Source organism: Carica papaya, chromosome 3, assembly GCF_054855325.1.
Source record: "Carica papaya isolate Zhongbai chromosome 3, ASM5485532v1, whole genome shotgun sequence".
In the NCBI taxonomy this organism is placed as follows: Eukaryota; Viridiplantae; Streptophyta; class Magnoliopsida; order Brassicales; family Caricaceae; genus Carica; species Carica papaya.
Window position 1 is genome coordinate 8,774,495 of NC_142311.1, and position 13,119 is coordinate 8,787,613.

The 13,119-nt window shown below is 34.2% G+C and overlaps 2 protein-coding genes across 2 annotated transcripts; one reads left to right on the forward strand and one right to left on the reverse strand.

The window, feature by feature from the left end:
* The first annotated feature begins 488 nt into the window (after positions 1 to 488).
* Positions 489 to 8,051, forward strand: LOC110807665 (serine/threonine protein phosphatase 2A regulatory subunit B''alpha-like). Its single transcript, XM_088215515.1, has 13 exons — positions 489 to 1,321; positions 1,661 to 1,903; positions 2,044 to 2,149; positions 2,280 to 2,379; positions 2,542 to 2,647; positions 2,729 to 2,819; positions 4,619 to 4,760; positions 5,040 to 5,187; positions 5,315 to 5,424; positions 5,904 to 6,060; positions 6,146 to 6,271; positions 6,389 to 6,538; positions 7,311 to 8,051. The coding sequence occupies exons 1-12, from the start codon at positions 1,178 to 1,180 to the stop codon at positions 6,527 to 6,529; spliced, it is 1,614 nt and encodes a 537-aa protein (XP_088071641.1). The 5' UTR covers positions 489 to 1,177; the 3' UTR covers positions 6,530 to 6,538; positions 7,311 to 8,051.
* Positions 8,052 to 10,755: 2,704 nt separating this feature from the next.
* On the reverse strand, positions 10,756 to 12,968 carry LOC110807670 (large ribosomal subunit protein eL14y). The gene is made up of 5 exons (XM_022032847.2): positions 12,833 to 12,968; positions 12,550 to 12,651; positions 11,550 to 11,679; positions 11,357 to 11,469; positions 10,756 to 11,119 (listed from the first exon to the last, which is right to left on the reverse strand). Exons 1-5 carry the CDS (start codon positions 12,833 to 12,835, stop codon positions 11,063 to 11,065), a joined length of 405 nt encoding a protein of 134 aa, XP_021888539.1. The 5' UTR covers positions 12,836 to 12,968; the 3' UTR covers positions 10,756 to 11,062.
* Positions 12,969 to 13,119: the final 151 nt, after the last annotated feature.

Below are 13,119 nucleotides of genomic sequence, written 5' to 3' on the forward strand. Positions count from 1 at the left end.
GAATATTTTAAATTAAATACTTATGATTTTTTTTTTCTAGTATAAAGTGAATGAACTAATTTGAATATAATTAGTCATAATTATTACAGAGAATTAATGTTTCTATTAAATCTAAATTTAAATTTTTATTAGTAATAATGATTTAATTGTGGAGGGAAAGTTAGGATTAATGTTTCTTTTTAGAAAACGTGTTTGAGTGGAATGATAATTAAGGACACTGATTACTTACGAGTTTACTTATACATGATGGTATTCTTTATTTAATACTTCTAAATCTAATTCACGAATGCATGCCATAATTATAATTTCAATTTTTTCTTTTAAAAAAAAATAATTGATGTGATTGTCCTCTCTCACGGATATGTATATTATTGCGAGTCGAAAGAGGATAAGGATGAGCCATTCATTTGTGTTGACTCAAAAGTCAAACCTGAAGAATACCGGGTATATATATATATATACGTACACTGTACAACATAATATAACCTCTCAATTTCTCTTATTGACCATTTTACATTGCAGTAACATACTCTACTACTCCTCTCTCTCTCTCTCTCTCTCTTTCTCTCCAAACTGAAAAGAAAAATCGGAACAGGAGAATTCTCTCTGGAACAACCGATTACGTTTTCTCTGGTTCTGCGCCAAAACTCGGTTCAATTCTCTACTCTAGTTTTCTCTGAAGCAGCAGAACCGATGCAAGTTTGTTTGCGGAAGTTCTTTTAGGAAGTGGTTTCTCGAAGAACTGGAAGCGAAAGGACAAACTGGAATTCTTCTGTTTATTGTTGTTCATTTTTATTTTTATTTAATTGCGAAAACTCGAAGGTCTGTCACTTTGTTTTCAGGTTTCTTAGTGGAGAAGTAGGGGCCTAGGGTTATAGGAGTATAATTACGAGTGGAATCACTGTCGCCTATACTTTTCACAGTGTGTTAATCCCCTTGAAACTTCATGTTTTCTTTGTGGAAATTAAGAATCGAAGTGACAGGAAATATCCGCGAACGACTTTAAATGGCGGCGACGTTTGTGATTGATTTGAGTTGCTGGTGATTGATTGTGACGTGGTCGGTGAAGTGAAGATTTCTCCTATATAGGATTTGAAGAATTGAGGAGTTAGGGTTTTGAGGTGGTTTGGAATCCCTGTGGTTTATGAGATTTTTATATTCAGATTAGAGATAGAAGATGGATATCGATGATGTAGATGATGTTCCTCGTTTGGTCCCTGAGTTGTTGCAGCATCCGGACGTGTCTCTTTTTGGACTAAAAGTTCAGATTGCAGAGAATTTGTTCTCTCAGTGGCTTTCGCTTCCAGACACTTGTCGATTGGTACTTTTTGTTCTAATTTCTCATTAAGTCCTTCACATTTCTATTCTTGTGTTCTTGCTGTTTCTTTATGAACTCTCTGTAAGTGGTTTCGTTTGTGGTTTGATTGCTCTGTTAGAAATGGTGCTCGACTCTGTCATTTAAATTTCCTTTAGTCTGCACGAGGAAACTAGACTGAAAATGGGAGGGCAAATGAAGTGGCAAAAAATGATACACAGTCATGCTAGTTGTTGAATAGAAACAAGGATGTTGATGGTAGAAATGAATATGGATTGGATGAATATACAGTTTCTTGTATTGGTGAACTTTTTTCTTTTCTTTTGCTGTTTGGTGTTGATGTAGGTGAAATCTTTGATTGATGATGCAAAGGCAGGGATTCCCATTACTGCTTCTGGGAACTCTTTTAATGCTAACGTTTTTGGGAACAATGCTGTGCCTTCCATGTTTTCTGCTGGCAGCACACCTCCACTCTCACCAAGAAGTTCATCTGGGTCGCCTCGCACATCAAAGCAAAGAACCAGCCCTTCATCTTTAGGTTCTCCATTAAAATTAGTTAGTGAACCAGTGCGAGAAGTCATACCTCAGGTTTGACTCACTTCTGACAGTTGCTGTCGCAAGATAGTCATAATTAAGGTTTACTTGTTAATTTGGAAGTCTGGTTTTATCATGACAATAATGCAATGGATTTCAGTTCTTATAGTGTTGTATTGTTAATGCGCTTGCAGTTTTATTTCCAAAATGGGCGTCCACCCACGAAGGAACTGAAGGAACATTGCCTTTCTAGAATTAATTACCTGTTTAATAATCCTTTAAATGGGTTGCAAATAGATGGTAATATTTGAAATCCAATTTATAAATATACCTTTTATATATTGCAAAGGTTTTGGCTCTAAGATTTAAGGCAACGTCAAGGATGGATGTCCCTAGGAAGTTAAACATTTCTCCTTTTCTGGATGTGCAGAATTTAAATCAGTTACGAAGGAAGTGTGCAAGCTACCATCCTTCTTCTCTTCTGCACTTTTCAGAATGATAGATACTGACTGCATTGGTATAGTAACCAGGTATGTTCTCTGATGCACTTGTACAAAGACGTGAATTGGTGAAGAACTTGCTATTTGTAAAAGTAATTTTATCCTCTTCCATCAAGTATTCTTCATTTATGATCTTGAATGTATAGATAAGGTCCTTATTTGACGTACAATTTGTTTTATCATGCTTTAAAGGGACGCGTTTATTGAATATTGGATTGATAACAATATGTTGGCAATGGATATAGCAACTCGGATATTTAATATTCTGAAGCAGCCACAATGTGAATATCTTAGTCAGGTTTGTTTCGGAATTGATAGTTCTTCATTAGCTGTGGTTAGACTACCATCCTTTTTCATTCTGTGATTGTGTTTGATGCAGGCTGACTTCAAACCTGTTCTTCGAGAACTTTTAGCAACCCATCCAGGGTTGGAATTCTTGCAGAACACGCCTGAATTTCAAGAAAGATATGGTATGTGGGTAATTGATTGATTTTTTTAAATTGTAAATTTTGGCAATAAAGGTCTAGATTTTCGGTTAGATAATGTAATCTTACTATACATGAACATCAACATCTGGCTTGATTGATCAAATCGTGGGCTGGACATCCATGTCGTCTTGCTCTTTGTCAAGTTGAATTAATGAATCATGTAAACTAGAAAATCTCTACCAGCAACACGGTTGTGTAGTGGTTAAAATCTTTGCATTTTACTTGAGGTCACAAATTCAAATCTCACTGAAAACATGAAACTCAACACTTTGTGAGTGTTTTTTGGACTGGTTGTTGGCAGTTTATATTCAGTTAAGGTTTAGCTCATCAATGTGTTATTGAGGTTGTAGTGATCAAGTTGGTTTTTGTTTTAAAGTCATGGTATATCCAGACTAGTCCATAATGTTTTGTTGAGTTAGGGTTTAACTCATTAGTATGTGGTTGAGATTGTAATGACCAAGTTGAGTTTCGTTCCACAAGTTATGATATAGTTGGGCGTAAGAAAAATTCTGTAGCGATAAGGCTTCCTTAGCCTAAGTAGCTGCAATAGGCCAAAAAAAATCTGACCTAGCCTTTGTATATGTTGGATAAAAAAAAAAAAGATAACCTCTTAATTGAGAGAAACCTAGATGGGGCATGTGTTGAGGGGAAACATGATGGTGAACTGAAAAAAGTTAAACTGGAGAACCCAAATATTATAACACATTTCTAAAATGATGATGTAATATGGTTTTCGTTTGCAATTAAAATTATTGAATTTAGGAAATTTTTGCAATTTACTTTTTCCTATCATAACTTTTAAAAGCTTCTTATTTAGAAGTCATTTGCTACCGTAACTTTTATTTAGTTTCCTATATTGATTTTTAGAATATTTTCTTTAATGTGTTTGCCTGTATAAGAGTAGCTTTTGTTAGGGTTTATGGTGGTTATGATTATTGCAATAAAAAATTGTTGGAGTTGGAGATCTAAAGTCTGGTATTCACTCTTTATCCATGTTCTTCGTCTCTCTTCAGTTACATTTTCTTTATCTAGTTCTTTTTGTTGTCTATATATTTTCCTCATTTGCATCCTGCCCTATATCAGTCTTTATCAACCTGTATCAACTGTCCTACTCCACAGGAAATGAAGGCTTTGCTATTTTTCTTTCCTTCTTGAAAACATAAGTTAGCAATATTGGCATAAAAGGTTGTCAAGGATCGTTGCCTAATGATTTATTTATTTATTTCCTTAGAAGAAAAAACTTTCTTTCATAAGTCACCAAGGAACTGCCTCTACATATAAAAAAAAAAAAAAAAAAAAATTCTGAGAAGAGTTTGTTAAAATTTAAATGATGACAACTAAGTCTTGCTCACAAGGGAGGGAATGACCTGTAAATAAAATATAAAGGATCTGAAACCAAATTTCTGATCCTATGGAAAGAAGTGGACTTTACCTTAAAAAGTGCTTATATATTTCAATTTCCAAATTACCCAACTCTGCATTCATCCACTAGCCACCCAGCTAACGTTAAGAAAATCCAGAGAAGCATTCTAATGAAGCCTGTAATATGACCTGACCAATGCTTTGCTTGCATTTATCTTATACAGTCGGAGTTACTGTTTATCCATTCTTTTCATTTTTGATTTTCTCTAGTGTAGTTGAAAGTTGCTATTTAGTTGTTGCATGTTATCTTTAGATGAATGGTTTGTCTATTTTATGACCTTCCTATTTTTGTTCTGGTTGAATATACAGTGTTTTAATACTGATGTTACATGTCATAATTCTTTGTGGTGATTTCCCAGCTGAAACTGTAATCTACAGAATATTTTATTACATGAATAGATCAGGAAATGGCCGTCTTACTCTCAGGGAGCTGAAACGTGGGAACCTTATTGCTGCAATGCAACATGCTGAAGAGGAAGAGGACATCAACAAAGTTCTTAGGTTAGCTTATCTCTTTACATGAAATATCTTTTTAAATTCTGCCTTTTAAGGAGCTTTCTCTTCATCTGCTAAACCTGTATACAACTGCATAATTATAAAACTATGGGATTGACTTGATAAGGTCAGCTGACTTGTGTCTGAAACTACTGGACTTACATATAGCACATAGATAATATTTTTCTTATTTGTAGCAATAGCATCATGGTTTGAAGAAATTGATGAAAGCATTTTTAGTAATGATGTGAGTTATGTAGTTTGCATTTTCCTCCTGACATTCAGGTACTTCTCCTATGAGCATTTCTATGTTATATACTGCAAGTTTTGGGAGCTTGATACCGATCATGACTTTTTGATTGATAAAGAGAACCTCGTCAGATATGGTAATCATGCCCTTACCTATAGGATTGTTGACAGAATATTCTCACAGGTACATGATTCACTCTGTGCCTTTCGCCCAAATTATGTGTTAAACGATCTGGTTATTTGAAATGGAAATTTCTTTTTTTGAACGAGTATTTCACTGTTCTTTTATATATGCTTCATGTCCATCTCAGATTCCAAGGAAGTTTACCAGCGGAGTTGAAGGGAAAATGGGTTATGAAGATTTTGTGTACTTCATGCTATCAGAGGAGGACAAATCATCTGAGCCCAGTCTCGAATACTGGTATCTATATCTATTTGTTTTTCCATTTCTCTCATTGCAAAAACTGAATACAGGATTGTATTCTTTCCTGCATAAGAATGAAGAAAAGGACACCTAGCTTATTTAATTTGTAAACATATCTTAAATACATCGAAAGATGTTGGGATTACAAATTAGTATATATTTGCTTGCAGTCCTCGATCAAAACCAACCCCCTACGCCTGTGAATGGATTTTATCTTTTTACTTAAGAAAATATATGTAGTTCGTGGTTTGATATGCTGTTAGAAGGATGTTATTGTTTGGAAAATCAAGGTAAATTTGATATCATGAAAGGATTTACATATTTGCATTTATCATAAGCTAAGCAGAGCAATTTTCTTGAAAGCATGTGTTGGAGTTTAGTCAAGGCGCCTAGCAAAAGCTCTTCCTTTCAACAATTTTCAATTAAAAATTTTCATTATTGATAGCTATGAAACATCAAGAGAGTTGTCCTTGCAGGTTTAAGTGCATTGATTTGGATGGAAATGGGGTGATTACATCAAATGAAATGCAATTCTTCTACGAAGAGCAGGTTCATCGTATGGAATGCATGGCCCAAGAACCTGTCTTATTTGAAGATATACTGTGTCAAATAATTGACATGATTGCACCAGAGGTAAAGCCTGGTTCATCTGTCAGGAACTTTATCCAATTCTACTTTTTTGGCATGAATCAACTTTCTGTTATGACTTTGCTTTCAGAGGGAAGACTATATCACACTACGTGATCTGAAAGGATCCAAGCTATCAGGAAATGTTTTTAATATTCTTTTCAACCTCAATAAGTTTATGGCATTTGAAACTCGTGACCCATTTCTCATCCGCCAGGTACATTCAGTATCCTGCTTCTATTTTTGGCCATTGCATGGTTATTTATTGCTTGCCATTTTGCTAGCTTGATAATTTGGAACCGAAATGGTATCATTTCCATTTTGGTCTGAGCAGGAACGTGAGGATCCAACTTTGACGGAGTGGGACCGCTTTGCACACAGAGAATATATTAGGCTGTCCATGGAAGAAGATGTGGAAGATCTCTCAAATGGAAGTGCAGAGGTTTGGGATGAATCATTGGAAGCTCCTTTTTAGTTGATTGAGGTGAGATTTGTGAGACTTTGACAAATAATGAACTTGTTGAAAAATATGCAAATTCTGTCTAGTTACTTATTCTTGTGGGGTTAAATCTATGTTTCGAATAAATCTAAAATTTTTCTGTTTAATCCATACTTAGTTCAATTAAAGATGGTAAAAATTCTTCCAAAATTGAAAAAATTTGAACTCATGAATTTCATGTGCAATGACAATTAATTCAAAATTCTATCATTTAAAATGCATTGTTGCATCGCAGATGGAATTCTTTGAGAGCACAGTTTCTTTTCTCATTCTAATAAAATTTACAGTTCTCCTACTTGAACAAGTGTAGATTCGCAAATAAATCCTGTGATTTTTGGATTTGTTTCAATATCAACAGATTGTACATTATGGTATTGGACCCTTTTGAGAGGACCATAAATCTCAGATTAAGCATGAAGTTAGTTGGGTAGTTTTTAATGTTTAATTTGATGGTGATATATTTGCTTCAGGAAGAGGAATAAAATATATATTCTGTATAAGTAACTATTATTGTAGAGTTTTAGTGTTGGCAGGAACTTATCTGCCTACATCAACATGTTATGGATAAGTTGAACAGGATTGAATATGGCGCCCTTCCTCTCCTTCATTAACTAAACCATATAACTTCTTCATGTGCATAAAATGGCTGTGGAAGATACAAAGTACAAGAATATAAGAATTTTCTGTATTTGCGGTGTTGTCCATTGTTGTCAGTTTTCTGATAGCTAACTTCTTGTGGGCTTCTCTGTTTCTGCAGCAATCCATAAAAGGGCACTCTGTTCTTCCCCCAGTTTTGGGCATGGCATGATAAGAACTGGTTACTTGGCAAAAGATAGATTGAAACTCACTGGTAGATGAGATCCTTATTGGCAATGAATTCCAAGCATGATCATGTTTTCAGTAGGCAATTATTTTGGCAATAGATTGCCTTGTTGCGTTAAATTCATTTTCAGGAGTCCTAGGCAAAATTCTGAGGAATGGCCAATTACTTGGCATAGGAGTGAAGAGTATTGCTAGTTGCTCTGCTCAAAGAGAAAGATGTTGGCTGGTAGGTGCTTTATTACCATCCAGGTAATCGGTAAACCCTCTACAGTAGCTGAATATTTACCGAAAGTCAGCTTCTTCTCTGTTTGTAGAATTCTTGCTTCTGCATGCCTTTGCTTTATATGCCAAAGGTCGGCATGACTGTCCCGGGGTTTGTTCAGTGGTCGGATGCTGTCATAGTTGCTGTCCTTTCAGTTTTTCTGTCTAGTTTCTATGTGCTTAATATGTTCTTTTATTGGATTTATTAGGGAAAAAGATGAAACTGTGAGGAAAAAAAATAGTATAAAGTGTAGTAATTTACAGGTCCAATAAGAGTTTTGTTCATAAGTCGCTCTTTTCATCTCAAGTCTCTGTTCCTTTGAACCCGGGCTCAAGTTGAGCATGCCTTTGGGCTGATTCCATGATCAACTCATAGCTGAATATGCCATAGTTGAAGTCTCTTGTTCTGAATCAATTGTGGCCATCCTCTTTCCATTAAGATTTAACTGGGACGAAGGTATATATATATATATATATATTCTTTTATTTGTAAATAAATCTTTTATTCCATTTATTCACACTAAATTCTTAAATTTAAAAAGAAAAAAATTATTACTCTTAAATTAGTTTATAGATTCTAACTGAATGGTTTTTATCTTGCATAATTTTCTGGGAATTCTTGTAGAGCGTAAAAAAGAGATTCAATTCAATTCAAGTCTCTAAACTCAGCATCATCATATATGTGGTATGGTCTATAATATGTTTAATTTCAAGACAAATTTACTCTGGGAGTGATATTATTGTTTGAATAATCTTAAATTTGTAAATAAAGTTTTAAAAATCTAGATTTACAAATAAAAATTGATCTTAAATCTAAATTTAAGAACTTGCTTCAAAGTCTTATCATGGAAGTTATTTGTTGCCAACATTCAAAATTCAGGGCGTCTGGTGTGGAAGTTACGGAAAACACCAGTATTAGGAAATCGTTGCTCGGTGGTCTGTATTATCATTTGGCCTGCCGCTTCTGAACGCACGTACGTTTGACTTTCGGAGATGATGTTTAAATATTATTATGCGAAAAAGTTCCCTCTGTTTTTCTCTAAATTGTAGGTCGGCCAAGGTTGGTGAATAGGTGATTAGAGGTTTGTTTGGTACCGAGAGTATTGTGTGAAATGATTAAAGTATTTATATTATATTTAAAATTTGTGAGTTCTTAAATTATTATAAGTCATTGTTTAAAATTAAAAATTTAATTTATTAGTGTATAAATAAAATTATTATAATTAAATTAAATTTATAACGAGCGCAGTTAAACTCTTTTATTTATAATAATTACTATGGTTAAAACTGATCTAGCTTTCTAAAGTACCAGAGACGTTGATTTGGTTACAAAAACCTACTTTGAGGTTTACTTGTTGGATACAAAAAATTAAGCAAAGTTGTTAAAAAATAAAATCAATGTTTGTACGCTTACTGTTATTATTAATTTGGAATAAAAATTCATATATTTTTTTTCTTTTTTAACTAAGCAAAACAAAACAATTTCGTGGAAGGACAATTACCCAGGACATCATTGAAATTTGGTGTGTGTGATTAAGGTAGACTCAGACTCATCGTCCATGGTAACCAATTTTTGAGTACGCCACTTAAACTACCTACGGTATGCTCTGCCCTTGAAACTTACGAAGTAATACGACTCGAGGAATACCCGGTCTTGGTTAAATTTAAATTTAATAGCACAAATAATTTCAACTATTATTTTTTTATCGTAATAATAATAATAATAATATATTATTTATATTAAATACTTATAAATAATAAATTAAGATTAATTAAACCATATATTACATTTAAAATAAATTAAATTCCAAATTTAATCACTACAAAATATTAAATTGTATAATAATATTAAATATTTATTTTCTAACAGTTTAGTTTTGTACAGAGATAGACACCAAGACAAGAGACGTATTCTCTGATATCAAAACTTGCTCTGTTCTCCGGGGTACTAAATTTGACCTCTCCACGAACGCAGGGCAAGTTTAATTTTCTGAATTTATTTCGTATTTTATCAAATTTGCGAATAATCTTGCCTTGTATCATCTAGCAGAAATATGTTGAAAAGATTTGCTTCCTCTCTTTGTCTAAAACTGAAATGCCCTACAAAAGCCGCGTGCTCTCTCTTGCTTCTACCACAAGTAAAAACAGGAAAAGAGTGCTCAAGCAAGACCTGTTGATTGTAAGTAAATGAGCTTCAAGGGAGCCTCTGTGAATGAGAGAAATTAGAGAGAGAAAGTTGATGAGAGAGAGGGACAACCAAACAGAGCAAGATTATGCAAGCCTCTGTTTTGCTGTTTTCCGGAAGGCAGTTTTTGGAGAAAGAAGAAGTACGCATTTTTTATTTCTTGCTTGTATATATAGGAATGCAAATAGAAGCAGATTACTTCAACTAACTGATCAAATCAGAAAGCCCGAAATTTATGCATACACGTTTTATGGTATTTTCGTATCCTACCGTGAAACAACTTCACGGTAGATTTGAACTAAAATTGAAACTAAACGGATAAAAAAAAACATTAAATTTAACAAGACCCTTGACTGTGAAAGGAAAAAATGACCGATCAAGACTTGAGTCACCTTATTCGGAAACACACTAGAAGAATCTCAAAGACTGTTTCTGCGTATCTACTCTCCTCTTTTCCAATCAGGTCCTCTTGGACCAAGTAGTTCTCCAATCTTCCATAGGAAGATCTGAGAATGTGGAGCTCCTCTCAACCCAGACCCGCTCTGTCCTGGTCATTATTTTCCCCAACCCAAACCACTTCAAGTAGATTTCGGATCAAACACAAGATGCAATTTTGAATACATCTTGCAATCCCTACTTCTATTGTTTCCAATAGCTTATCTAACTGATAGAGGGTGAAATTGAAGAGAAATTTGGAGGTCGTACTATTTGGGTGCTTGAAATTTATCTAAAATCATGACTAAAAAAATCATCCAATACCTCGCTTAAAATTATAGCATACTTTTTATCTAAATATCCGATCATATTTGTCTTATATGCATAATTGAACTTTAAATCAAATTTAACAAAGAAAATAACGTAATATATCCAACTCTTAATATGCAAAATTAGCAAACATAAACCCACTTTAATCTAATACTTAATTACAAATAAGTAAACCAGAATAAGATGCTTGTATTAAACACGCAACTAAAAATAAGTAATTTCAAATCCAATGTGACTCCATATCTCAATTCTCTGGTTCAGAAACAAACCCATGAGAAAATAAGACAAACAAGAAGAGAACCTTCTACCCACTTTCTAATAACGATGCAGAATATCTGACTCCCTCTATTTAATCACAGTAACAGACATAAAAACCAAAGTGCTAAATAGCTGATTTTTTTGTCCCCGAATTGCTAAATTGCTAAAGTAGGAAAGGAGAATTATAAGAGACAAAAAAAAAAAAAAAAAACCAAATTCTAGGCTGTGCTCTCCTTTTTGAGTTTGGCAAGCTCCTGCCTGATAATTCCACCCCTCTGCACCAATATTTAAAAACACATATTCAGTTGCAAATTGCATAATCATACAAAAAGTTAGGGCAGTGACAGAGGAGACTAATAACGCCAGCTATGAAGTCTACACTGTTGATTCAGCACAGCCATGCGAAGTTAGGCAGGGTAAAGAACAGTAGAAGAATAGTTCAAATGAATACTGTTGGTTTGTGTAAAAACATGCACAAACACATGCATACAGGAGCTCGGATCATTACTTACCTTGATCTTTGCCAACATGACCTTGAACCTATCAAAATCAGTGAGTGAGGCCCTTCTTTTCTGCACAATCAGTTTCCTGCCCCAGGAACTTTTCTCCCATTTACCCTGAACATCTGCAAGCAGTTCAATTTTCCTTTTAAGTAAATGATCCAAAAAAACACCTCAAATATTTTGTTTTCTACACATTACATACCAGCCTTCTGCATGGCTTCAATTAGAGCCTTCTTTTTTGGAACCCTGTTAATGTCAATCTTAATATCAGTGAGTGATAGCCTTTTGAAGTTCATTTGGCTTCTCACCATATCAGGGGCATCAACAAGAGCCTGTAGGACATAGGTGAAAAGGACACATTAAATTTGACCAAGATACAGAATGCAAATTTCTTTCCAACATACCGGCTTGCTTACAACAGTACATGTTATGTATTCCTTGCAAAAAATGGAACTTGGTCATTCTATTTTGCCTATATTTTGTTCTCTAAGAATTTTAAAATTACAGCAATTGAGGATTAAATAAGACAATCAAATTATTTTATTTAAACTATTCAGATGATTACAACAAACTCAAGTATTATGTCTTGAAGTCATTTTTTATGGCACTTGAGTAAGAAAAATAAGAACTTCTGCTGTTTCTCTAAAAAATGATGAAAATTTATACTTTGAAAAATTTCGTAAGTTCATGACAAATTGTAAACAGAAACTCTTAGAACTCAAAAGCATCGCGACACATAGACTGAAAACTAAATTAGTAATTTTCTCTTTTATACATGTAAAAGTTCTGAGTCTGGCAAACATGAAGTACAGTTTTTTTAAATAAACTAACATGAAGTACAATTACAGAGTGATATTGCAAAACACTAGCCTACTATGATTTTCTATATATTTTTCACCAAGTAAAAAATGGAACTGCATTTTATCGAACCAAAAGAATTAAGAGATTGAAAAGATACTTCACCGTTAAACGACCGTTAGTGCAATTCATGGAACGCATTTCAAGCAATTTTAAACAACATAATCAGAGGCCAATTTCATTGTATGCAAACACGATATTGTTTATTCAGGATCAAGCAAACGACTGGAAACATAGAACACGAACCAAGACAGGTATTTAAAAACTACATTTTGGAGCAAGCAGAAAAATAATAAACGAAAAAGTTGACTAATACAGGAAAAAAGATATAAGTATGTAAATACCCTGTTTTGATCGATAACATCAACGATAACAACGAGCCTCCCATATTCCTTGCCGTAGTTCACCAGCGCCACTCTTCCAATCTCCACGTATCTCTTGAACGGCTACACGTAAAGAAAAAAAATCACTCAAAGTTCGAAGAACAACCAGCAACAGTTTCCATCAAATTGAAATAACTTCTCTACTGGTCTATGGGAAAATGAAGGAAAATCAGGAAAACGAATCTAAAAAAAGGGAGATTAGAATTTTCTCGGCGTCCAAACAAAAGCAACGTAGACCTCTTACCATCTCTGAGGATCTGGGGAGAGCTCTGGTACGAAGAGGAGAGAGGAGGATGCGGCAAGAAGCTGGAAGAGAGAGCAATACTTCGGAAGAGAAAAGAAATACAGTGATACTAGGGTTTCCTTTTCCACCAGGGTGAAGATCTTGTACACTAGGGTCTAATTGATAAAATGACGTGTCGAATGGCGATTGGTTATTCAACAAATCCAGACATGAGGATACACCTCACGTCTCGTGAATTACAAAACGGCGACGTTGCGAAGTAAATAAAAATGAATAATAATATCATA